At 47.8% G+C, this 25,353-nt stretch overlaps 1 protein-coding gene across 13 annotated transcripts in view; it reads right to left on the bottom strand.

Annotated features, from left to right (window-relative positions):
- The window catches only part of SLC6A4 (solute carrier family 6 member 4), a 34,432-nt gene extending 9,340 nt beyond the window's left edge, over nucleotides 1-25,092 (bottom strand). Inside the window, exons 1-15 of one of the 13 annotated variants that reach the window (XM_081580201.1) lie at nucleotides 25,011-25,092; nucleotides 15,004-15,103; nucleotides 13,807-14,539; nucleotides 12,928-13,081; nucleotides 12,624-12,804; nucleotides 10,030-10,164; nucleotides 9,203-9,422; nucleotides 8,132-8,270; nucleotides 7,493-7,627; nucleotides 7,053-7,156; nucleotides 5,849-5,976; nucleotides 4,691-4,803; nucleotides 3,774-3,905; nucleotides 2,678-2,777; nucleotides 1,141-1,241 (exon numbers count right to left, since the gene is read on the bottom strand). In XM_081580201.1, coding sequence (XP_081436327.1) covers nucleotides 1,141-1,241; nucleotides 2,678-2,777; nucleotides 3,774-3,905; nucleotides 4,691-4,803; nucleotides 5,849-5,976; nucleotides 7,053-7,156; nucleotides 7,493-7,627; nucleotides 8,132-8,270; nucleotides 9,203-9,422; nucleotides 10,030-10,164; nucleotides 12,624-12,687 — 1,371 coding nt within the window. In that variant the 5' untranslated portion in view covers nucleotides 12,688-12,804; nucleotides 12,928-13,081; nucleotides 13,807-14,539; nucleotides 15,004-15,103; nucleotides 25,011-25,092. Of the gene's footprint in view, nucleotides 1-1,140; nucleotides 1,242-2,677; nucleotides 2,778-3,773; nucleotides 4,269-4,686; nucleotides 4,804-5,848; nucleotides 5,977-7,052; nucleotides 7,157-7,492; nucleotides 7,628-8,131; nucleotides 8,271-9,202; nucleotides 9,423-10,029; nucleotides 10,165-12,623; nucleotides 13,082-13,806; nucleotides 14,540-14,995; nucleotides 15,104-25,010 lie in introns of those variants that run through there. The other 12 variants (XM_081580208.1, XM_081580207.1, XM_081580203.1 and 9 more) reach the window with 12 other exon arrangements.
- Nucleotides 25,093-25,353: the final 261 nt, after the last annotated feature.

The raw sequence follows: 25,353 nt of genomic DNA, 5'->3' as shown, positions 1-25,353 counted from the left end.
TCACAGGACATGGATACAGCTGTGCTTTCTTTCAAAACAACTCTTTTGCATTCTTTTTGACTTTCCCAGGGCAGCCCTTTATTTTTTGTGCTTTGTGTACCTGCATGTCTTGATATTCATCTGTAAGATGGGCAGTGTGCTCATTCTTGCTTCTGTTATGCTGCATGTGTCTCTCTCTCTACCACAGAAGCCCTCCTTGACTTCCATTCCCTGGACACTGGAGATTTCCAAAACCAAAGCCAACTTTGCTCCAAGAAGCAGATACTCTCAGGGCCAGGGGCTCTGGTATGTGCTGTGGGCTCCAGTGTTCCTTTAGATCTTGGCTTCGTAGTCCCTTATTACCCTGTCATCTTGCTGTTGCTTTTTGGTAAACTTAAAACACAATGTATTTTTAAATCCAGAAATTTTAGCTATTTTCAGTGAGAGGGTTGGTCTGGATCACTAGTCTGCCATTACTAGAAGCAGAAGCCTTGACATAAATGGGTTATTAATTTATATTATTACCAGTGCTTCTAGATAATCTACTTAAATCCTTTCATTTGTTTTTCAAAGGAAGGAGAGACACTGGATTAGTTCCCTGAGGAAAGAAGCCATGTTTGTTTGTTAGTTCACTTTCATATTCTACACGCAGGGAAGGAATGATGCTTGGGGCTGAGACTCAGGAAAGGCAAACAAAGCCTTCACCCTGGGTGTAAAACTTTAGACCGAAAATCAAACTGAGACCTGAGTTTATCTTCCATTTCCTCATTGACTGCCTGTGTAGAAGTTTGATCCAATATTGAAAACTGGGGATTGAAGCTTTCAATATAATCATAGAAATGTCTGTTTCTCCCTTCAGTTCTGTGTTTGCTTCATATATCTTGGGGACTCCGCTGTTTTGTGTGTGTAATTTATAATGATTTCATATTCATAATAAATTCACCCTTTTTCATTTAAAAAAAAAAACAGCAGTGGATATAAGTTTAGCATAAAGTCTGGCATTTCTTGCTCAATGAATGTTATGTGTTATTATCATGGAGAAGGGAAGCAATGAAATAATGTGACAGAAGCCAGAAGAGTGGTTACTTTGGGTGTGGTGGTGAGTGTTTGAGGGTGCATCTTTTCTCTAGGGCCAGAAGGAGAAGGGAGAGGACAACTCACCAGGAGAAACAGAGGACTGATGGCCACCCAGCAGATCTTCCAAAACCATCCAGGGCTGAAACCAAGCATTTCCTTCACATCACTGCAGAACTGATTGATGCCTACAGTCATCCAAAAGAGGAGGAGGCTGACTAAGACAGGAAACAGACTGCCCTCCTAGCCCCTGGCTCTCAAGAGTAGCAACTCTGGAATTTCTCCATAGGAGGGGTTCAGGGACACCTATCTGGCCTGAAAGTGGGATGGGGAACATGTCACAAAAATGTGTGTTACAGTAAGCAAAGCTCTTTCTACAGAGAGTGGGAGGACTGGTGGACATTTGGGGAAGGACCTAAAGCCTCGTCTTGGTGCCCACACCACCCTTCTAGGATTTCACCATATATCTGATTTTATCCTTACTGTAGAAAAGAAGTTGAACTTTGTCTAAAATGTTGAACTCACTGGATAGAGGCTGACTCTAACCATATGTTAGAAACTTTCAAGAGAAAATTCTAACCACATTATTGCTCATTCATATTGTCAGATCAAGATCAAGGTTCTTCTCTACAAAGTAACTGGCAGGAAAGTGAGAAGTGGGGACTCTGACTGGGGAGAGATGGAGAAGGGGAAGGAAGGACGCTCTGTGGTTGCTTCCCTGAAAGTGCCCACAGGTCTGTAGCATCACCGACTTTGAACTTGGTTCTCTGAAGTGCTGAGGGGGTGGCGAGGAATTCTTTAAAACACACAAAAAAGTCCCAAAACCGGGCCCACGTATATCTCAAAACATGGGGACCCCCCCCTTCATGTTATGTGTAATGATATACATGCTAAAGCTGTTCTGCTATCATAGAAACTGGGAAAATAAATATATTCAGAATGAAATAATCACTTTTTGATTTTAAAGATTTCTGAACTTGGTTTTCTTCATTTCCACTGTCTGCCCTCCTGATCCTTGCCCATGGGCTCTTGGGATCCCTGCCCAGGGACCCACGTCAGCTTACTCTCTGCACTCCTGGTGATTTCACCCTTATCAGATTCCATCCCACAGTTGGGGGGAGGGGAATAAACTGGAGGTTTTACCAAGACAGATAATCCAAACAGAAACATTCTGGCCTCTTGCCTAGAAGATAAGCTCCTAAACTGTGTCTCAGGGCTCTGGAGGGAGAACCTGCTTGTGGAATTTAAATTGGGGCCACTCTGTGTAACAGGAGAATATTGTACCCTCTGCAGATGCAATCACTGTGCACTAGTTCTTAGCTGTCTGTCCAACTCTTAGAGCCTGTCAGATCTTAAGCAACCACTGTGGATAAGCTATAGGGAACCACTTCAGCCTGTCCACTGGGTAAACATTTAAACTCAGAAGGAAAAAATGTCTTCCCAGGAGCTTAGGCAGTCTGTTGTACAGAGTCTGGAGGAAACAATGACCTGTTTCTGAAGAAGGCACGCAGGAGGTGACATCTTGTACACTGGCCTGCCTTTCTCTGACAAATCCAGCCCTTGTGTATTCTGGTGCCTACATAGGCTGGTGTAGGAAGGATAATGGTGGAAGGAAGCATCTTACCGTAGAACCAAAACACAGCAACTGCTTCGATCAGGGCCACGGTGAGCACTGCAGGTCCTGTGGCGAACTCCTCCAACAGCTTCACCACGTAGGCCCCTCCCTGGAAATGAGACCACCAACTTGGTTCAAGGCCCACTAAGGCACTGCTTCCTCTTTTCAACAGAGACAAAAAGAACTTCTTAGGATAATCCTGCAAAGTTCTCACCTTGGCTGTAATACAAATATCCCAGAGCCTGCCTCTTAGACTGGCTTTGGCAGGGTAGGCAAGATCTCATCCTATCAGACTCCTCTTCCAGCCCTACCGGTCACTCTCTTGTTTCTTCTCCACTCAAAGTTTTAAAGACAAACTGGAAAGCACCTCTTGATCTACTTTCTTCAGTTTACTGAACACCTACTGTGTACTCTACCCTGGAGAATCCTGGTCCCTAAAGACTGAATCTGGGAGAACCTACAACATCCGACACACTGGGCCCAGTGGTCATGGTTTTGCCTCTGTCCTAACTCACAAATCCCATGGGTCCTACGCAGGTCCCCAAAACCCTGCTGAAGCTCCAGAGCCATTTGGGTCGTGGCCTGAAGATCAGTTGATTTACAAAATCCGCCTTGAGTCAGGAGGATATAGCCTGCCATGCCTATGGGTACTGTCTGATGTAGTTTTATAGTGTTTACATTAGGTCCCCTCCCCCTCAAAAAGAAATCACTGGAGAAGGTCTAACTTCATTGCAACTTCTCTGGAGGAGACAAAGTAACAAACCCAAGGTGCCAGCCTCCAGATGTTCTGGGCAGTATTCTCATGAAAGCAGCCATAAGGACTGGAAATAGACTGAAAAGGCAAGTCTTAGTTTTTCTCTGGACAGAAATCTAGTTGGACTTGCTGTGAAATGCTGAACCTCCAGCTCCATGCCCAAATTCTACAGACAGATGCCGCCAGAAACAACTTTTCTCCTCCGAGATGACTAACTTCTTAACAGCAGTGACAACCTCTCTCCCTTTGGTCCCAAAGCCAGGGCTCCCTGTGGGCTGGAAAGGAACAGCTTCATGCAGTGTCCAGTGCCCAGTGGAAAGCAGACTCTCGGTTGGGGGTCGTGGTACTCACGAAAGTCAAGGTGACCAGGGATCCAAAGAAGCAGGTAATGACCACGCCAAGCACAAACCACTCCCGGCGCTTGGCCCAGATGTGTGGAAACTCATCCAGCACGGCTGTGATCACCCCCTCCAAGCCTGCAAACTGAGTGGGGCACACAAACGGTCATCATGGAGACTTGGGGACAAATCTGCTTCTTCCAGCACAGTAAAAAGAGGGAGGGGTTAAGATTGCCATGTGGCCTGTCAAGCTGATCGTGACCAGTTCCCCCTTCTCACTGGCCTTATCTCCATATTACTCCATCATTTAGATCCCTAAGGACATCAAGGAAAGAAAGTGTAGCACATGGACAGGACTTCTTCACATGAGGTCTTTCGAGGAGATTTTGATTTTTCCAGAAATGCCAACTCCAAGCTGAGACTCGTTCCACATTAATGATGTGAATGCTGGGCCACGGAGCACTGAGACATAAGAGGGACCTTGCCCTGGCCTTGAGGTGCTGCCAGTCTGGTCAAGGGACAGAGCACAATCACAGCAGTTCACATGTGCTGAGCTCTTGACCTTACCTGGCACTTTACCCTCATTATCGCATTAATTAGGGGTCCCAACACCCAGGCCGTGCACTGGTACCAGTGTGTGGCCTGTTAGGAACTGGGTCCCACAGCAGGAGGTGAGTAGTTGTCTTCCATTAAACCGGTCCCCTAGTGCCAAAAAGGTAGGGGTCTGCTGCCATTAATGACTAATGTCCTACAGGGTAGCAAGTGCCCAAGTGAACAGGGGTTGGCGGAGCACCAGGAGGCAGCAGACAGCATGGCCTGGGGTGGCCAGGACGGGAGGGAATGGGTACAGCTGCCTCTTCCTCTTCCTCCCCTTTCTCCTTTTCCTCCTCCCGCCTCCCCAGGGCTGGGTTTGCCTCCCCATTCACTTGCCGTGCTGTCCAAGCCCAGTGTGATTAACATCAGGAAGAAGACGATGGCAAAGAATGTGGATGCTGGCATGTTGGCTATGGCTTCTGCGTATGTGATGAACAGGAGGCTGGGGCCTGAGACAGGGAGAGAGGAGGAGGTGGTCACCAAGACCTGCCCTAGAGACATGTCTCGGGGGAAATGACCACACCAACAATTACGATTCCTGTCATAAGAACTTACATGTGAAGCAGGCTTGGACATGTACCAAATGCCTCCTCACACCCCACACCACCCTACCTGGCTATCCTGACATCCTGGGAGGCAGAAAGGGAATAGTATCTGCCTTGGAGAGTGTGTGTCCTCAACCAACGTGGAGAAAGGAAACAAACCTGAGACCCCAAGACTAGCAAATCTGTGCACACAAAGAAGAGTTACCACTATATAATAAATTTGTGCTTTCCCCACCCCTCCAGCAAGATCAGGATTGATAGATCTCCAAAATTTTCACAGCATTTAGCTCTCTCTTTAGCTCCAGAACAGTAAAAAATGTTAAACTGATTTTAGAATAATCATAGAGGTCTTAGAATAAAGCCTTCCAGCTATTTTGACTTTCTTGATAGTATCAGGAACATGTCCTCAACCTCCCATGGTCCAAATCAAGCACGTTAGTTTGGGGCATGAGGCTGACGGGATCAGAGCACCATGTCAGGCCAAAGACAGACGTATGTTGGCAAGAAGCCCTGGGACTCCATCCACAAGATTCTATCACCTCTCTTTCAACGTCTGTCACTCTTTTTCCATGATAACTCACAGTAGAGTACAGTGACTGCATCATCTACATTTCTTTTTCTGCAAAAGGAAATTCTAAGGACTGGTAATCATTTGCTTACTAGACTTGGACCCATCACAGGACCCAGACCCACTAGTTTTAAGAGGCATTATCCAAGTCATATTCTCAAGCCCACAAGTGTAACAAGGCCTTAGTGCTGGGCCCCAAGGGAACTGTCCCATCCCCACTATGGCCTGAACACATGGAAAGGGTTTAGATTTCTAAAACCTTTGAAAAATTTAAGAGGAACTATTAGAAATAATGCAAAAGTTAAGATATTTGTAAAGATCCAAAGAGCAACAAAGCAGTTCAGTGGGAGCAAGTAACCCAACAGAACCCAAGGTCCCTACCTGCATCTTTGGCCACCTCAGACACATCTTCTTTCCTCATCTCTGCCATATACCCCAGCACCGTGAAGATGACAAATCCTGAAACGAAGCTCGTCATGCAGTTCACCGCACTTGTCACCAGGGCGTCTCTGGAGCAGAAAACCCAAGGAACTGAGACATTTCTAAGTCAGGAGTCTGAGGAGAATCTGTCTCCAGACTGACAAGGATGAACGAGTTGAGCTCACAGGGACTTCAAGCCTGTCTCCTTCCAGGGTGCAGCCTCTTAGACAGGTTGCATCACCTCGAAGCACAAGCTGCTGTTATCACCATGCATGGCATGGGGAGAGCAGGAGGTCAGAAGTGGTTTCAAGAGATGATCCTATAAAGCAGCAGAGCCCAGAGCACAGACTGCTGGATTTCGAACAAGCCTTGTTCTGAAACAGGGCCTGAGCTAGAGTGGGGGCTTTGGCCTCACACTTGAGAAGACCTCAGATTAGACTTTTGACATTATGTGTAAATGAGGTTGTAAGAGTGCCACAAAGACATCCTGACACTTTTAAGAGAGGACCTCATCATAATACAACTTTAGGCTGATGTCCCGATGCAAGGCCACATTGCTTAGGGTGCATGTAAACTCCTTTAAAAAAAAAAATTCTGTAATTGTCTTATGAATAGCACAGTCAGATTAGTGAACATCATCATCTGTGATAGACTGTTAAGACAAAATTAACTCTAAAGATGAGTGATATTTAAATCATAATTGGTGCAATATTACCTGTTTTGTTAAATTTCTGAAATGAGATTTTCACATAAATCATAGCATTCCATGTTGGTCAGAATAGCGCATTACTCTTTGTGTGTGTCTGTGTGTGTGTGTATAACTTATCACATCACAATTTTTGTTGTTAAATATTAATAGGTCAAATCTAAACATATAATGTATGTTGCAGTTTTTGTAAACCTGCTTCACAATTTAATTTTCTTGAAACAGAATCTCACAAAAAAAAGTCTGAGGTCTCTCTCAACTCCTGAGTGAGGTTGTGTTCTGGGTGGGTGCTCTGGCCATGAGTGAATTGGTCAGGCACCTGTAGTACTCCTGAGGGTCAGAGTGTCAACATGGCCTGAGCCTGGCCAGGTGTGAGGCTATCAATTTGATCACCTTCCTCCAGGCTACTTAGGCTCATTCTGCTTCCACACTTTGCTTGGGGCAGCCCCAGATACTCACTGGTAACAGTTGTTGTGGAATTTGTTGTAGCTCGCAAAAGCCAGTAGGACCCCAAAGCCAGGGCCGAGAGAGAAGAAGATCTGGGCAGCCGCATCCACCCACACCTGTAATAGAGCAGAGGCAAAGGTCGGGGCCAAGACCCAGGCCATCTCTGGGCCGGTGCCCTTGTGCCTCCACGTGGCTATGAGCTGAGACAGAAAACAGGCTCTCAGAGTTCCTTGTAAGGATGGCCATGTACCAAGTGCAGACAAATATGATTGCCTATCATTTAGGCATAAACCAATGCAGTGGCCTCAACGGTACTTTCATGCTTTTTTCCAGTTTAAAGCATCACTGCATACTTAACACTGAACCCAAATTTTAGTTGTTCCTACAGTCCTAGGACTAGCTTCAGTTAGTATAAAAACAGACAAGTGCACACTGCTTTCCTCATTACTTACCCCTGTCTCTAGGAGTTTCTGCCAGTTGGGTTTCAAATAAAAGAGAACTCCCCTCCAGGCTCCAGGGAGGGTGGCCCCCCTCACCAGCAGGATCAAAAGAATGATGTAAGGGAAGGTGGCTGTCACCCAAACCACCTGTAAGGAAGGAAACACAGATTATCACCACATGAATGCTGCTGTCTTATTCTTAAAAACCTCCAAGAAAGGAGATCTACCTTGTTTTTTCTGTAATTTTAGGAGGCATGGTGGTGTGGCAGAAAGACCACAGCCTTTAGAATCAGACAGGGATCTGAGTCCCTGTTTGTGGGTACCACTGCTAAACCCACTTCCCCTCTGTAAAGTGGGGAAAACACCCAGCAGGAGACAATAAAGCAACCAGTGTATTGCCGCTAAGAGTTATGACACTACCAGTGGATTAAAGGAAATTTTAAAAAAATCATGTAATAGTTCTTGGGATTGACCCATTTCTAGAAGTCTCTAACAGATAGGGTTGAAGAGAAATTGAGAATCACGGAATGGGTTCGGTGTAAAGGAAACCACGTCCCCCTATCTGTGGCTGTCCAGGCTACTGAGTTCTGAGTTTGAGATCCTCCAGGGCCCCTTGGCAGACTCTGGATCTGCAGCCAGAGTCCTCCTCACCTTGCCAGATGTTTTGACACCTTTCCAGATGCTAAAGTAGATAATAGTGAAGATGAACATGATGCACAGGACAAGCTGCCAACTGAGGCCCCCCAGGTCCTGGAGCCCCTTCGACCGGTGGATCTGTAGGACGTGGCGCCTGAATGAGAGAAAGGAGGGCCTGTGATAGGGTCTGAGCCGTGACCTGAGTACACACAGTGTGTGATACCTCTAGGTGGCGGCCAAGAGAAAAGACGGAAACCGCGCTGCAAGGACCAAGTGGCCCCCAAGCTTTGGGGAGAGCTGGGAGGGGCTCGGGCCATCCTGAAGAAGAGAACAGGGCACTCAAGCCAACTGACCCTGGGAAGAGCACTCGGCCCAAAGGCAGACGTCAGGTCTCTCCCTCCTGGGCAGGGACCGAACCAGTGACTCACACGACTGGCTTTTCAGTGCACAAGGATTTGTATGTGTGGGCAGGGGGCCCCTTCCCCACCCTTTGGGCTTCCACTGCCTGAAATTCCAGCACTAAAGCAAACTCCCTACTCTAGGCATCATCTTCCGAAGGGTAGATCCACGTGAACATATGAAACCAGAAACTCTTGAGTAGTTTCAAACTACTGAGGTCATGGGAGGTTTTGCTTCCATGACACCTGCCTGAGAGGAGGGCCCAGGAAGGAGGGAATTTTTATGCAGGGGAATAATTTTGGAATGTGAAGGTAGGGACCAGCCTGGGCACAACAGAAAAAAGGGGTACAGCACAGAGGCCCGGACTGTGGAATACTCAAGGCAGTCTCTCCCAACCCCCTCACCCTCATTCATGCCCCTTCCCGGAAAGCTTCTCTCCGAAATCCATCAGTAGGGAGGGGAGGGAGGCTCCAGAGGGAGGTGGTGTATGTATAATTATGGCTGGTTTGCCTTGTTGTACAGCAGAAACTGACAACACTGTGAAGCAGTTTTCCTCCAATAAAAAAACAAAACAAAACATCAGCCAAGAGGTGAAGAGCCCTTGGCCCCCACTGGCCTCCCAAGAAGCCAAAGCCCAGGGGTGTGGCCTGCCCCTAAAGGGCCACCCCCTCACTTACATGCACTTACGTGTAAAATTCTTCTGCAGGGGATGTTGAGTGGAGCATCCAGGTGATGTTATCCTCGGAGAAGTAGTTGGTGCAGTTGCCAGTGTTCCAGGAGTTCTTGCAGCTGGTCCAGGGCAGCTGCTCCGTGAAGGAGGAGATGAGGTAGTAGAGGGCCCAGGCCATGATGGTGTTGTAGTAGGAGGCGATGTAGAAGGCGATGAGGCAGATGGCGTAACCTATCCCTGGGAGAGAGGGCGAGGGAGGCCAAGGTTCAAGGGCAGCTGGCAGTGAGGCGCTGCAGCCTGGGTGCGGTAAAGGTGGCGCTGCCATTCATTTCCTCCCCTGATCACTGGGACACGGTGGAAAAGCGGCCATGTGGTAAATTCCTGATTTGTATTTACAAGATCACACGTTACAGAAAATGTATGTGTGCTATTAATGTTTTTTTTTCTATTTAGTTTACTTTTTAAATTGGAATTATTATTTTTTAAGCTTTTTATATTATATCTGAATATAGCCGATAAACAACGTGACAGTTTCAGGTGGAGAGCAGAGGGACTCAGTGAGCAAAGGGACTTAACCACACATATACACGCATCCATTCTCCCCCAAACTCACCTACCATCCAAGCTGCCCTATTTAGTTTACTTTTAATTGCCAATTATTCTGTTTTGCTTTAGCAGTCTCGTACCAATTAAGCAGTCAAAACCTTAATTACTCAGGTTATCTCCTAGGGATACCTAAGGTCTAACTGATTCCAGGAGGTCCCCAGCTCCCACCCAGTGATGGAAACCATCACTTCCTTGATGGACCCACTCACCCACCCAACCACCCAAGCCTTTCTCTTACCTTTGAAAATTGGGCAGATTTTCATCCATATCGAAATGCATCCATTTCGGTGGTACTGCCCCAGTGCAAGTTCCATGTAGAAAAGCGGAATCCCCCCGAAAATGGCCATGATAGTATAGGGGAGGAGGAACGCCCCTGAGGCAGAGGAAAGATGGTTTCACTCCCTGCCCACAAGTGTCCAGGGAGTGCCCAGGACAGCCCAGATGACCTAGACTTGCAGAACCATCTGATGCTCCAGAGCCATGACGCCACCCTGTCCTGAGGGGCCCACACACTGCTCCCCTGTCTCAGGGCTTTGCTGGAAGTCGTGGACAGAGCTCCACAGAGAAGTGAGGTTTGGGTGGCAGCAGAGTACGTGGGAAGGAAGCCGGGTCTAGGAGTCAACAGAACAGGCACTGGGACCAGCTCCACGGCTAACTGTTGGAAGAACCCTTCTCTGGGCCTCTATTTCCTCTACTAGAAGATGAGGGTTGAGAACTGAGGTTCCCAAACCCAGCCTACACATCAGACTCCCGGGTAAGCTTAAAAGCACACACCCAGCCTGACCTCCTGCAGCAAAATCTTCAGGTATGGGTATAACACAGATTTTTCTTTTAAGCTCCCCAAGTGATTCTGATGTAGCCAGTACATGGACCAATGCTTGGGACCCTGGAACAGATCTCCTGTGACAAACTGTACAACAGCTGTCATAGTCTACAAGTCACTGAATTAGTATCTTTGTTAATCTGTATCCTGGCTCCAGACACTTGATTATTGATGTTTGGTTATATTTCCATCATTCCACAGAGCCAGAATGCACCCTCCTGAGCCAGATTTGTGGGTGTGGCTGGAACAGGCAGGTAGTTCACTACAGAATGAAAAAGTGCAGAACTGCGCCTCACTGGGGATGCTGGTGTCTGCTGGCTCTCGTGGCTGACACGAGACCTGGAAACACCACACTAGGGATTGCTCACCTGCAGCCTGAGTTTCAGCCCAAAGGGTGGGCTGGCTGTGATTTTCCCTGAGAACTTTCCCTTCCATGAAGTACTCTGAACCTAGAAACCTGTGCAACTCAGAAAGGTCTCACCTAACTTACAATCACGCTGGGTAACCCTGGCCTGAGAACAAGAACCACGTTGTGTTCTCATGGTGGCATCTGTCCAAAGGGTTTGCTTGACTGGTTTCACATAGGGAATGAGTGTAGGGGAAACATCAACAGTGACCCAGCCCCTTCTATAATCCTCAGGCTAAAGGTGAGTCCTCCCAAGCTGGAGATAAGATGATTCCAACTTCCGCTCCTCCCAGGCTGGGAGGACTGGGCTTCCCAAAGCTCCCAGAATGGCCATTGCAGGTAATGGACCCAGGCCCTTAAAAGATTCAGTAAATCCAGGCAACTCTGTGTCTGGTCATGGAGGAAATGAGGGGACCCAAAAGAACTACCCCTCAAACCTCATTTTAACTGCCCTCCTAAATCTGTTACCAGATTCCCCGTCAAATATTGACTGATCTGATTCCCATTTCTGGTCCTTTTCCTGTTGCAAGAGCAAGTCCACTGTCAAAACAGAGGCCCCATACCTACTCATTCCTCTACCCTGCTCTGCTCTCTGAGGCTCCCATATCCATGCCTACAGTCAGCTACTTGTATTGATAATCTACAAATAAACTGCTCTGGAGGCATTAGGGATAGGAGGAGGAACAAGAAATCCTCTCTCCTGAACAATCTAACACTCTTGGAGATATAAGGCATGTCCATATATGGGTTGGGGTTGGCATTAACATGGCTGGGTTCAGCTACGGATCTTGCCCAGACTGTGACTTTAGAATCGGGACCTGAGCTGATGCCCCTTTTACCATCTGAGCCACCAGGGAATGCTTCTCTGAGCTCACACAGGTCCAAAGGTCCAGGAGGGTCTGGGACCCTGGAGCCACTTCCCAACGTCTTTCACAGAACTAACAGCTCTCGACTCTTGTGAGCAAAACCAGTCAGCAGGAATGAAAGAACTCAGCACAGGGCTGGTGCTAATTCCCTCACGTCTGCTTGGTGGAGAGCAGGGGCTTATGTAATGCAGGGATGAGAGGAGGGGCTCTTCCACAGATGGAGCGCTAACGATGCTGAAAATCTGGTGAGGTCAGCTTCAGGGGAGCTTTCATTCAACTTCATGACCCAGGGAGCGGCAGACATGCCTAGATTTACAGTTTTGGCTTACTGGAGATTTGTTTTCTCTTAGACTAGCTTGGGGGCTTCCCAAGTGGTGCTGGTAGTAAAGAACCCGCCTGCCAATGCAGGAGACGCAAGAGATGTGGGTTCGATCCCTGGGTCGGAAAGATCCCCTGGAGGAGGGCATGGCAACTCACTCCAGTATTCTTACCTGGAGAATCCCACGCACAGAGGAGCCTGCTTGGCTCCAGTCCATGGGGTCTCAAAGAGTTGGACACAACTGAGGCAACTTAGCACACACACAGGCCCACACAGACTAGCTTGAAAGTCTAAGCAACCATGTTTCCAGACTCATATCAGTTAAACAAGATAGGAAAGACACGATCTATCTTCTGGCCTCCCAAGAGGACCTACAGACCACCCCTGGGTCAGAGCCTCTGCCCACAGCCCACGATACTGACCCCCTCCATTCTGGTAACAAATGTAGGGAAAGCGCCAGATGTTGCCCAGGTCCACAGCATAGCCAATGACAGAGAGGAGGAAATCCACCTTCTTGCCCCAGGTTTCCCGCTCTGCTGGATGAACCTCAGCCACTAGGGCGGTGGTGGCAGCCGGGATGGAGTGCTGAGTATCGTCTCCTGCGCCGGGGTTCGGAACTGCTGAGTACCCATTGGAGATCTGGCCGGACTCTGCCTTATCCCCAGGGGCAGGGACACCCTTCTGTAGAACCCCATTTTCCTGACAATCTTCTCCATCCTTACACGCTGATAGCTCCTTCTGGGAATTTAAGGGGGTGGTCTCCATCCTGCTGGCTAGAAGGTGATGCTGATGCCCATGTGCCAAGGACCGACCTGAATTCTTGGTGCTCAGACCTGTGGATCTCCCCAGAACTTTACATCAGTGGGACTGAGAGTTCTGTTGGAAAGGCAAAAGGAGAACAGAATTGGGTGTTTTACTTGTCTTTTGTAACTCATCATACATCTTAAACTACATCAGGTAATGGGATCAGAAAGCCATCTGTTAAACGAGAGATATCCTATTTGCTACATAAGAGTCAATAAAATCAACAACATTTTTCAACCCATGCTAGGTATCAAGTCACAACCGAGTAATTTAAAAAGGAAAAAAAAAAAACCAATAAGGCAAACGAAAGTAGATAGCAAATAACCCAGGTTTTTCGTAGGCTCCATTATGAACAAAATATTGACTTCAATTGAGGGACTGGAACCCCACCCCGGAGTTTACCAGGGACTCAGAAGAACAAAGCTCCCACAAAGTTTCGCAGAACACTTACTTTGTTTTGGATGCTGTGCTGGGAAAAAAGTAACAAAGCAGCAGTTTCTGGCAGCAAATAGGTAAGGATAGTCCTCTCCATCATTTAAATTGAACACTCAAAAGTATATTTCATATCAACTATACGTGTGATTTGGAGCATAGGAGAGAGATAAAAAGGCCACCCTTTGTTAGGCACCCCTAGCTCCTTAAGTGCAGACTTCACTCTTCAGGAGCCCAGCTCTCAGAAACCTCTGGGCAGGTCTGAGCTGCCTCTAGCTGCGTCCCGTCCATCTGTGCCTCAACTTTCTGCGTTCCCATCACGGCTCTGCAAGTCTGACAGAGCCTTAAATGGCACTGCTGCTCACCATTCATTCTTCTTGCCACTCCCAGCAACTCTTGGGGCTAATCCACTCGTTATTTTGTGACAGTGGGTAGGCAGGGTCACCTCTCATTCACGCCAGAAGAGCCAGAGAGAGGAGCGCAGAGGTTATGGATGCCAATGTGGCTGGTGTCCGTCCCCATGTGCCTCGGGGCTGCCACACCTTTATGTCATTGCCGTGGGCCAGGGTGCAGGGAAGTCAGCTCAGCTTCCTGAGATTTCTACATGGGGTAGAAATCTGAGCCCTTTTGGACTTTAAACCTATGTCAGTTATAAAGTAGTAAGGAGCCAGGACCTTCCAGCTAACTTTGACCTTCTGGGCTTGAACTTTTCAAACTCTGAAACAGTTTGCAGTTGAAACATGTTTCGGCTTAATTCAAATCACATTATACCTTTCTAGGAAAAGGTGTCTAGGGATGACTGCTACTGCTGTTCATAACCGCCAAGGTCTGATACGAATCTTCTAAATTCAACAGTGGGAGGTTGACTAGGAACTGGGATTTTGTAAAAATGGCAGTGTATGTCTCTTACCCTGGTGGGGCTTTCAGTGAACTATAACTATCTACATCTGGACATGTAGAGACAAACACGCAGTAAGTGAAAAATTAGAACACAGAGTAGTTGCTTCATACTGATGACTATGCACATAAATATTGGTAAGGATTAGAATGAAGGGGATGCAAGTAATTAGAGTTCCTTGCTGACTATGTAGTTTCTTTCTGTAAAGTAGAAAACAAAATTTTAAAGGGATTAGTTGATTGATGCCAAAAATATTAGAGCAACAAGAGAGAAACCAGCTCTATATAGCAAAGGTATGTGTGTATAGGAGGTGTGGGGAGGTGTCCTGGGCTCTACTCTATCTAACTGGCTCCCACCCCCAACTCTATCCTCAGCTCAAGGAGGCAGAGGTGACCTATAGAAGGAAATGAATTTCTGACAGTGATCTAGATAAAAACCCATTCGGCTTACTTTGATGCCTCTGTCCAGCCTTCCCCATCGCCCCACCCACCCCACCTACCGCACCACCTCAACTAGACTTGATGGACTTCTAAAATAAGCACACATCCTCTCATTCACCATAAGGAAGCATTCACCAGGCTAAGGGGTTTTTAAGTTTTTGGGGTTTTTTTTTTTTTTGGAGAGAGATGATGAGATGTCAATATATTTAAACACACAGTTAAACCTGAACTTGGCAGTCTCTGGTTGTGTTGTTTGGAGAAGGCCTCTGTACTTGCCTCTGGCCTCTATCGATGACATGTTTTCTACATTAAACACTGAAGAACCTGCAGACCAGATGGCAGAGATAAAGAGCTTTACCAGGTGTGGATGGTCAGATGGCATCCAGCTGACAGATCTTGCCCATGACCCAGGTTTTCCTTTCTCCATCTTCAAAATTTTACCCAAAATTTTCTGTAGGGATGTCTTCCCAACCTGTAATGCTGCAACTTTCCTCTCATTTAAAATTGAAGCTCAAAGATCAACTGCATCACCCAACCTTCCTCCAGCACGTCCACCATGCTCTCTAGGAGGAAAACATCACCTATCTTGGGAAGAACACGTTAGTGGGGGAATAACCGTTTAGCCATCCAGTGGTTCTGTCACCCTCCTGCTGCAGGAGTCCTGTGTTGTTCTAGACTTTATTTACTTCCTCCCTTAGGGCTCTCTGCAGGAAGTTGGAGAATGTGGATGGGCTGGTGAACTTTGGGGGGAGAGGGTGGCAATGTATGTTCTTCAGGGTCCTCTGGGGTTCAGCCCCCAAGGATCCTGATTTCTTGGCAACCGTTATGAGCAACTCCTAAAACAGCAATACACCAGACTATTGTTGCATGAATGGTCTTATTTTCCTGAAATATCCCTCAGCATTAAAAAAAAAAAAAAGTTTTATTAACATCTGAAATGGCCCACGTAAGAAAACCTATTCAGAGGGTCCTTTAGCCCAGTCATGACTTGAGGTTGCCTCTCCCCTGAGGGTGGTGTCTCTCTATCCAGCTCTGCTTTCTGGGGTTCTCCCACCCCCATCAAAGACCCTGGGGTGCAAGAAGATAAGTTACAGCCACAAGAAGCCACCAAACAGGAAGGAGACGCTCGTCTCCTTTTCCTCAACTCACTCTTCTACCTTTCAGAAGGAACCCCCTCCCAGGGACTAATCTGTCGGCCAGGAGCAGATAGATGCCCGGGCCTGGGCCCCCTTCTGCCTACAGGGTGCTGACTGTGGAACCAGACTCCTTTCCCACTTCCCTGGTTCTGCAAAGCACTGACCAGCTTCTCCCTCTGATACCAGCACACAGCGGTAGTTGAGAGTGAGCCGGTCCAGGAATATAGAAGGAAGAGATGTTAAGAAGTTTGGTTTCTAAGAACACTCTCTCTTTTTTTTTTTTTTTAAAGGTATTTTTATCCTGCTGGGTAGAGAGACTGCAAAGAAGGTCACTATTACAGCTGTGACCTCCTCCTGGCAGACTTGAGATTCCCCATGGCCAGAAACAGCCCCAGAAGCCTTTGTGTGCATCTGGGATGTGTGCCGTTTTCCCAGGCTGAGCAGGTGATGCGCTGCGGGTGGGTCACCCAGCTCCACGGTGGGACCACGGCCTGATGCCCAGGAACCCCTCTGCGGCCCACGACTCTGCACACGAGGGGCCGCACGGGGGTGCGGGTGACAGGATGCCAAGACTTTCTGTGTACAGCCGGGCTTCCTCCCAGCCCAGGGGGTGGGCTAACTCACCCCACCTCCCCACCCCGAGTAAAAAGTACTGTTTCTATTTCAACTTCTCCCCATCACATCTCCATTCCTCTTTCCACAAGCTCAGTCTCTGTAGCCAGGGGAACCAGTAACTGAACAAGCAGATAATTACAGATGAGTCATGAAGCCACCCAGCCCTCTGGAGATGCCCATGACTCTACTTGTCTGTTTGACCCCCCTCAGCACATTCTAAGCAGAAACACTACAGAAATTTTGTACTTTGACTTCACGTTTCCAGATCAAAGTGAGTTCATTTCTCAGGACACTCACTGTCATTTTCCAAAAAAACCCAAATACATGAAAACAACGCCCCCCTACCCCTCCACCAAAACCAGCGTGAATTATGGGTTTACCGCTGAGATAAGATTAATTATAGGTTATAGAGCCAAGTGGCAATTTGTATTCTCTATTCAGAGGGAGTCTAAAGTTCCCACGACACCAAGGATGATAGAAGTTGCAGAGTCCTGTAACACGGTATAGGGTTATACCGTGCCTATAACACAGTAAACAGTAAACATGTTTACTAAACACAGTAAACATATATGCCTATACATGTTCAGTCAACACTGAGCCTGGCCCACTGCCACCGATTTGCCCTAATTCAGTAGACACATACTCCCCACCTACTACACCTAAGGCTCTTGCAGACGAGGCAGGCCTGGTCCTGCCTTCATGGAGTCCATGGTACAAGGCCAAAATCTGACCAGCACGTGGAACGAGGGAGAGGCTGGAGCTACTTTCAAGTGCTACCGCCCGATCTGCTGTAAACCGAGGTTTCTGCTGACTGGATGCAGCATGTTCAGATACCGTGCATTTTTAGCTTCAAGTTGTCCTTGGGTTTCAAAGGTTTTCCTTTTGTTGCTATTGCACGCACTGCTTCTGTCATGGGACCCTGGATTTTCGTTGCTTCCGGTTCATGTCTCCACAGTGCAAGATGAAGGTTTGTTTTTGTATCTGTTGAAGAGACTGTTGAGTTCTCTGAGGGGTGTGGTGACTTAGGTCATAAGCCACTGGGACTCCCGCTAGCCTTTCAAACAATGTAGAAAGACTTCATGATCTGAACGGATCGAGTAGAGAAAATCTTCTTGTTGTTTGGATGTAAGGGATAGAAATGACTATCAGTCATCTCCTTACCCAAAGACTGCCTTGTAAGAGACAGTTTAATTTTTTGGAGAGGAATTAAATGGGCTACAATCCTCAGGACCACCTGGGCCAGATACCATGAGAAAGGAAAAAGGGCCTCCGTCCAGAACTTTCCTAGGAGAAGGATAGCTTAATCTTCCCTCCACACAGAGGGTAAAATTGAGAGCATTAGCCATTTGTGCTGGGGTTGAGATCACTCCAGAGGCTGGGCAAAGGTAAAATTAATTGCTTAATAAAAAAGAAATGGATCTGGCATGGATAGGGAGAAATAGCCCTCCTGTAGTGAACATGAACAGGAAAGCTAGACTAACCACATTCCTGAGGTGTCATTTAACAGTCTGTGTGTCCACAACCCAGGGCTCTCCTGTCGCATAGATCTGCACTGGAATCCCAGACCTAGCATTGACCGGCTGTGTGACTTTGGGCAGATTACTTGACCTCTCTGACCTTCCCTTTGCTCATGTGTGAAAACAGACCATTAAAATTCCTGCTCCCTAAAGGCTATTGTGGGAATTAAATAAAAGTATGACAAATGCTTAACTCAGTGTCTAGCACATGGAAAGCATCAATACGTGACAGTGAGTTGATGACCACTCTGCCATCACACATACACAACCCATTCTGCTTTTCTAGGGAAGGAAGCCGGAGCCCACAAGGTTCAGGGATTCGTTGCCTGCAGCACAGGTGGGGCCCCTGAGCCAGAAGCTATGGACTCCATCTCCTTTCCCAGGCTGTCACCTGTTCCTGTTCTTCTCAATCAGTGGCTTGGAGTCACTAGGAAACTTGTAAACAGGCGATTCCTACGCTACTTGCTCAGAGATTCTAATAGAGATTCATGTGGGTGCTGCATCATTAGCAAGTACCCAGGTTATCAGGGGCAGGTGGGCCACTGAGCATGCCCAGTACATCCTCACCCCCGCCCCTTCGCTGCCTCTAATTATCCTACATTCTCCAGGCCTGGCTTAAGTTTCTATCCACCTCCTCCATGTAGCTCTCTCGCACCACCCTAGCCCAAGATGATCTCATCTGTCATTCCTCGATGATTATCAAGCATCATTTTATTATCCTTTTGTGTCCAGTTGCTTTGCATCCCCTGGAAAGCAGGGGCCATGGCTTATACAGTTTGGCCTCAAATACCTGCTGACCAGGTGTGTGCACACTCCCAGCCCGGAGGGTCTATGGGTCTATTTTGGGTTTCCTGGGCTCGAGCCATGCTGGCAGGTGTGAGGCTCAGGTGAGCCTCTCTTCTTTCTTCCTGGGTCCTATCCTCAGGGGCGTCTGCCCCTCCTCCCTCCTCACCCATCAGGAAGATCTGCTGAGCATCTCTGGGGTGGATAAAGGACTATCACAACTGTAATGAACTCTGGGTTGGAAAAGACTGGCATGTCTAGGATTAAAGAGGAGCCCAGGTTGTGCTTTTAGACTTTGAACAAGTACCAGCGGGCATGCCCATCAAAGGTTTGTGTTCCAAACACTCGTTTGTGAGTTGCTGGTTTGGAACTTGCAGTGTATTTTCAACCCGCAGAAAAAAATGTTGCAAATGGTGGTTAACCTCCTAAGCTACAAAACCCTAGTTTAACCAAAAGATACTAAAACATCTAAAATGTAAGCTATAAAATACAGCATTGTTCAGTACTACAAAAGGGGATGGGAGGTGACAAACTCATTATAAGTTGTTTAACATTCTTTCTGGTTCCTGAGGAAAACTAAACTTAAGGAGAGAAGAATAAGGAGGTAGAGAGACTCGTGTATAGAATCTGTGGAAGTGCCTTTACAGGTTGAAGTCACAGATCCTTTACTACATTTAACTACACAACTTGCAACTTTTTGCAGAAAGCTTTCATTCTGGGGCTGCCATCTGTTTTGGTGTGGACAAGGCCAGGAAAGAGACTTGGGAAACTCGAACAGGTGACCTGTTCGATTAGGCAGAATGAGGAGTATCACTTATACCTTCTAAATCCTCCTTTATTGTTACAAGGCAATTTATGCCATAAGTAGAAATCAAGCTTTCTTTTTTTTTTTTTGAAATCAAGCTTTCAAACACACATGGGAGCATTTCCAAACGCAAGAGTTTTCTTTTCCTTAAGACAGGTGTATTACTAAACTACTTTTGTGTGAAACAGACAGGATTAGACCCACAAAGGAAGTCAAGGGAGAGAAAGAAAACCAGCCCCAGGGACAGGGTGTTAGGAAACAAGGGCGGATTTACCTGTGGCAGCTGGTGGAGGAGAGAAGGGGAGGAGAAAGGGATTGGAAGTGGAATTAAATACAGTGTGAGTGAAGATGAGAAGAAGGGGGAACTGGGGCCATCTCTCTGGGTGGGGGCAGGGGGAGAGCTAAGTGAGGGGACAGATGGGGTCTGGCAACAGAGTGGAGGAGGGGACAGGGTGCCCTAGAGCCACAAGTTGTTTGTGACTTGGGTAATGCTGAAGGTGCCTGTGGGCCTACAAGTTCTGAAATGTGTTTTACAATGTGTCACACACATGGTTTGGGGACATTCATGAAGAATCAGTTCATCATGACAGAATTGATCTGATTCTCAGACGCACTGAGATGAGGGCAAGAGGTTGTTTCTCATCCCTCCTAGGAGCTGACGGTCTCAAAAAGTAACCCTCTGAGCTAAAACGGACATCACTGAGATGGTGGAGGAAATTTGAATATGGACTGTACATTCTATAAAAATATTTTATCAATGTTAAGTTTTCCATATGTGATAACAACGGGGCTCTGGTTATGTAGGAGAATGTCCCTGTGCTTAGGAAACACAAGCTGAAGAATTCAGGGGTGGAAAAAAATGCATTTAATACACCTAAGCGACCAACCATTATAGCTTAGACTAGCCGACCTAAAATGCACTCAGAATACTTACATTAGTCTACAGTTGGGCAAAATGATCTTACACAAAACTTATTTTATAATAAAGTGCTGAATATCTCAAAAAAAAAAAAAGGCATTCAGGGGTGAAGTATTTGGATGTCTGCAAATTTTCACAGGTTCAACAAAATTATATATGTAGTATAATCATTTCATTATATTTTATACAGAAAGTATCAAATTATATGTGTTACATATGTAAAAACTGGACATGTGTCTAATGAGAAATAAAGTACAGGCACAAAAGTGGCAAAGTGTGGTGAATCTGGGTAAAGCTTCAGGGGGCCATTTCTCCAACTTTTCAGTTGAAATTTTTCAATATAAAACATTGAGGGGAGAAAAAGAATTCTAGCCCTGGTACGGACTGAGAAACCTCCAGTCAGTCAAAGCTCACCTCGCTCTGGCATAGCGAATCCCCCCTCTCCTCTCTCTCTCTCTCCCCTCCCCTTTCCTTCCTGCCCCAGCTTCTCTCCTCTGAAACAAGGAAAAGAGCCAGCTCACTCAATTAGCTGTTAACACAACACACCCAGTGGAGAGAAAAGTTCAGGAGACTCAAGTTTAAGGCCTGGCCAGGTCCTCAGGGCTGTGGGCGAACTTGAACAAGCCATGGAGGACTTGGAGCAGATCGTCAACAAGTCCCCTTTCAACTCTGCCCTTCCCTGATTCTAGGGAATCCCTTAGAGGGGAAAAAAAAATGTTTATTTCCTTGCAACAGCTTCCCTAGCAAAGTATAATCTTCTTTTTCCTTGAATACGCCCAGAAAGACCACACAACACGAGGAGGCAAAGGCCCTGGATCCCTCTCCCCTAGCCCATCTACCAGCCTCCAGCTCAGGATTCCCCCAGAGCACACAAGCAGCTCTCCCAGGTCCGCCAGGCCTTGTCACCCCCCCCCCCCCCCCCGCTCCTTCCCTTCCGACCTCAAATAATAACAGAAAGACCTGGACCTCAGGATCCCTGGAGACCTTCCCCATGCCACTTGCCCCATGCCAGTGCCTGGGGACCCTGGCCATCAAGCTGGCCCTGGGACATGACCTTCCTGTCTCCATGTCGCTGGGGTTTCTCTCTCACTCTGTTTGGGGGGTTAATGGAGAGCTATCCTGTCCTGGCTTTTAGAAAATTCTATGGCTTAAATACTACAGTCAGCTATCCCAGGCACTGCTGGGGCTTCCCTGGTGGCTCAGACAGTTAAAAAAAAAAAATCCACCTACAATGTGGGATACCTGGGTTCGATCCCTGAGTCAGGAAGATCCCCTGGAGAAAGGAATGGTTACCCACTCTAGCATGCTTGCCTGGAGGTATTCCATGGACAGAGAAGCCTGGCAGGCTACAGTCCACGGGGTAGCAAAGAGTGTGCCACAACTGGCAAGTAACACTTTCACTTTCACGAGAAAGATAAGCTTCCCTAGTGGCTCCATTGGTAAAGAATCGGCCTGCAATGCAGGAGACCTGGGTTTGACCTCTGAGTCGGGAAGATCCCCTGCAGTAGGAAATGGCAACCCACTCTAGTATTCTTTCCGGGGAAACCACATGGACAGAGGAGCCTGATGGGCTACAGTGCATGGGGTGGCAAAGAGTCGTACACAACTAAGCACAATGGTTTAAATACCCACAGTTGAGTGCCCCTGGTCCAGGGTTGGGGTGGCAGTGAGGGAGCTGCTACCGGGTTCCAGCAGAGCCAAAGAGAAGAAGAAAATAAGGCAGCCAGACTACTTCGCCCAGGTCTTATCTCCACTGGGTTTGTCACCCCATTAGACACAGGGTGGGAAACACGTGGCTTACAAAGATGTTGCTGATGTTCAGTAAATAAGCCTTCATCTTCCCAGGTGCTGACAGCTGACAAAGGTCAGGCAGGAGGGAATGCCTCCTCCACGAGACTTGACTCAGATCATTTCTGCACGTGGGCCCAGGTCAGTTTGATGAGCTCTGCCAGGAAATGGTGGAGCAAGGAGGTGGGGACCTGTGCTGGCCGACTGCGGGTTTTGTGCCTACCCTAGAAAAGTAGGTCATCCTCTGACCAGGGGAAGTCATTTATGCCAGAGTTCTTTAAAATGCTAGTTTCATCTATTTTCCACCTTTCCTTCCTAGAAAGATGGTAGTTTTCTTTCCTTAGGGTTCTACTTTTCCTGGTTAAGCCCAAGTGGAATTCCCCACAGCAACAGGGGACCCTGCATCACTTGCCCAAGAAAAGAGGAACAGTGTGCTTTATGAGACCTTGGATTCTGCTCCCAAGCCTGTCCTGTGGAACACCACCAAGCTCGGAGGGGTGTGTGTGTGTGTGTGGAGGTGTGTGTTGTTTTTCCTGCCCTACACCCTAGGTGGAGGAGTTGCAAAGGGGATTCGAGGAGTGAGGGAACTCAGGCCCCTGTTGGTTGGACATGGTTGAACTGCAGGACTTAACTTGTGCATGTCAGTGTGCAAAGCCTTAGGCCTTAGAGTGAAAGCCGTGGGTCCCCAGAGGACCCTAATCTGAAGGAAACATCCGGGCAGATTGTCCCGGCCCTCAGGCATTTTGCACCATCATTTAAACTCAAGTTTGCTTAAAGCAGAGAAGCGAGGGTCACAGTCACAGAGTGAGCAGAGGGGACTGAAGGAGACATGGACATCGGTTATACAGGGTCCCCCACCCCTTACTTAGAGCTAAAACCTCAAGACCCAGAGGAGTTGACCTGTGACGGGGAATAATTGAGGTCTGAGGTAACTTCTTAAAGTGACAAAACAGGACTGTATAGTTTTCCCTTTGGCCGCCCAGTCATCTTTACTTAAAAAGTCAACTCATGATCATATCCTATGGATTCATTAGGCCAAACTAAACTTCTTCAGGCAGCCCTGCCTTTGTTCTCCCAAATGATAGCATTTGCAGTGTATGAAGGAGAAGAATGGCCACTCACTGGCTGAATGTCTGGCATCACTTGGGATTCTCTTTGGAGGGGGATGTCTAGAATGTTTCTGCAAGCCCGCTGTGAGAGAGAACACTCACAGCAAAGCACCTCCTTCCACGGTCACCTCAGCCATTTGTGACCCTCTGACATGCCTCTCCGAGTGTCATCAAAATGCTCAGAAAACTTTAAAAATTCCCCAGAGAGAAATTTCTGAGGTTTTGTTGATTGCATTAAAACTTCAATGTTTTAAGTTTGAAATTTAAAACCCCCACCCCGCCACTCACCCCTAGTATAAATATGTTTAAGCAAGGAGACTGAAAGCAATGGGTTTGAATATCTGTGCCAGGGTCACATCCGAAATGTCCTAGATGGATCACTTGAGTGTTGGGGGGACTTTTGATTAATTGTGAAGCAGTTTCAACTCACTCCTATGCAGGTTCACGGGAAAAAAACAAAAACCTGGGCCCCAAACAGCTTGCACAAACCTCTTAAGAACCTGCCTTCTCATCCATGCTAGAAGCAGCCACCCCCACCGCAGTCTGCAGGCAGGAAAACTTCAACCTTTGAGCACCGGTGGCTTCACAGGAAAGCAAGTAGCGGACAGAGTAAAAGCTGTGTGTTTCTCTCCACTCCCAAACCCCAAACATCCATGCGCCCACGGTGCCCCCTCCACTTCATTAAGCAACAAATCTCAATGTTGCTTTCTTAGACATTTTTCCCATGTCTAATGTGTGTTAAGGCAACACACATTAAATATTTGATCTCTTCTTACTGTGATGAGAGCTAGCAGGCTCATAAATAATCCATTAACCCGGTTCATTTTTATGGACAAAATTGATCATAAAAATACTAACACAGAAGCCTTTTTAAGGTCTGACTCTTAGAAATCCCATCCCTCTGAAATCTTGAGAACCCCAACTGAAAAAAAAAAAATTCATTACACAGAAGACCCAGGCCAAAAAGAAATGTGCTTCTTAGTGTTCTTTAGCTCCAGAGAGGCTTTGAGAAAACAAATTTGAACGTACACATTTTTCAAGCAACTGATGGGCACACACTTTAACCATGTAGAACAGCTCGCTGGAGTTCTGGGTTTCACATGAATTCTGAATGACTGAGCATGCATCGGCTCTGCGAGTGAAAACCACCCAAGCGTGCGGAGACTCGTCCCACTTAAGTGTCATTCGGAAATTTCTCTAGATATTTGGGCATTTGTGTCCAGCAGGGCTCTCCCCGCGGAGATGCCTGCACACAGCCCCCTGCACGCGATGGCGGTCAGCGAAGAGCAAACAGAAGCCCTGGGTTCAAAGTAAAGCAACTTTTGCCTCCAAGCTCGGGACCTTCCTGGGCAACTGGGCCGCCCCCCAGGCCTCTGGGGAGGAAGGAGCGCTCCGAGCGTATCATCCGCCCGAGTCCCCTGGTCCGACTCCGCGCGCACCCGCCCTGCCCAAACCCCCCGCGCCGGCCCCCGGGAGTGGCGGGGGTGGGGGTGTGGTGCTCGCGGGATGAAGTTCTGGAGAGAAGTGGGCCTGAAAAGCCAGAAGGAAAGCGGACCCACCTGCCGGGAGTCCGCGGAGGCTGGTCCGGGGCTTCGGAGCGGGCGACCCTCGCGCCGTCGAGGCACCCGGGCGCCGCTGCCTGTTTCGGCGCCGGCGCGGCAGTTATTTGTACTCTCGGCCCCTCACATGGTCTGATCTCTAGATATCCGCCGCCAAAGAGCTCTTAAAGAATGTCTGCGTCACTTTGAGCAGCAGAAACTTTACGTTTCCCCGCTGCCGCCGCTCTGCCTTCCTCCTGGGGATGGGGAGGGCTGGGGGGCTGGGGGACTCGGTGGGCGGGCGCTCCGGAGAGTGGCGGCGGGGAGGAGGGAGGCGTGGATGGGGAGTCGGAGAGGGGGAAAG

This window comes from Giraffa tippelskirchi, chromosome 3 (assembly GCF_054371585.1).
Source record: "Giraffa tippelskirchi isolate mGirTip1 chromosome 3, T2T-mGirTip1v1.2.pri, whole genome shotgun sequence".
NCBI classification, from domain to species: Eukaryota; Metazoa; Chordata; class Mammalia; order Artiodactyla; family Giraffidae; genus Giraffa; species Giraffa tippelskirchi.
This window is presented reverse-complemented; position numbering and strand designations above follow the sequence as displayed.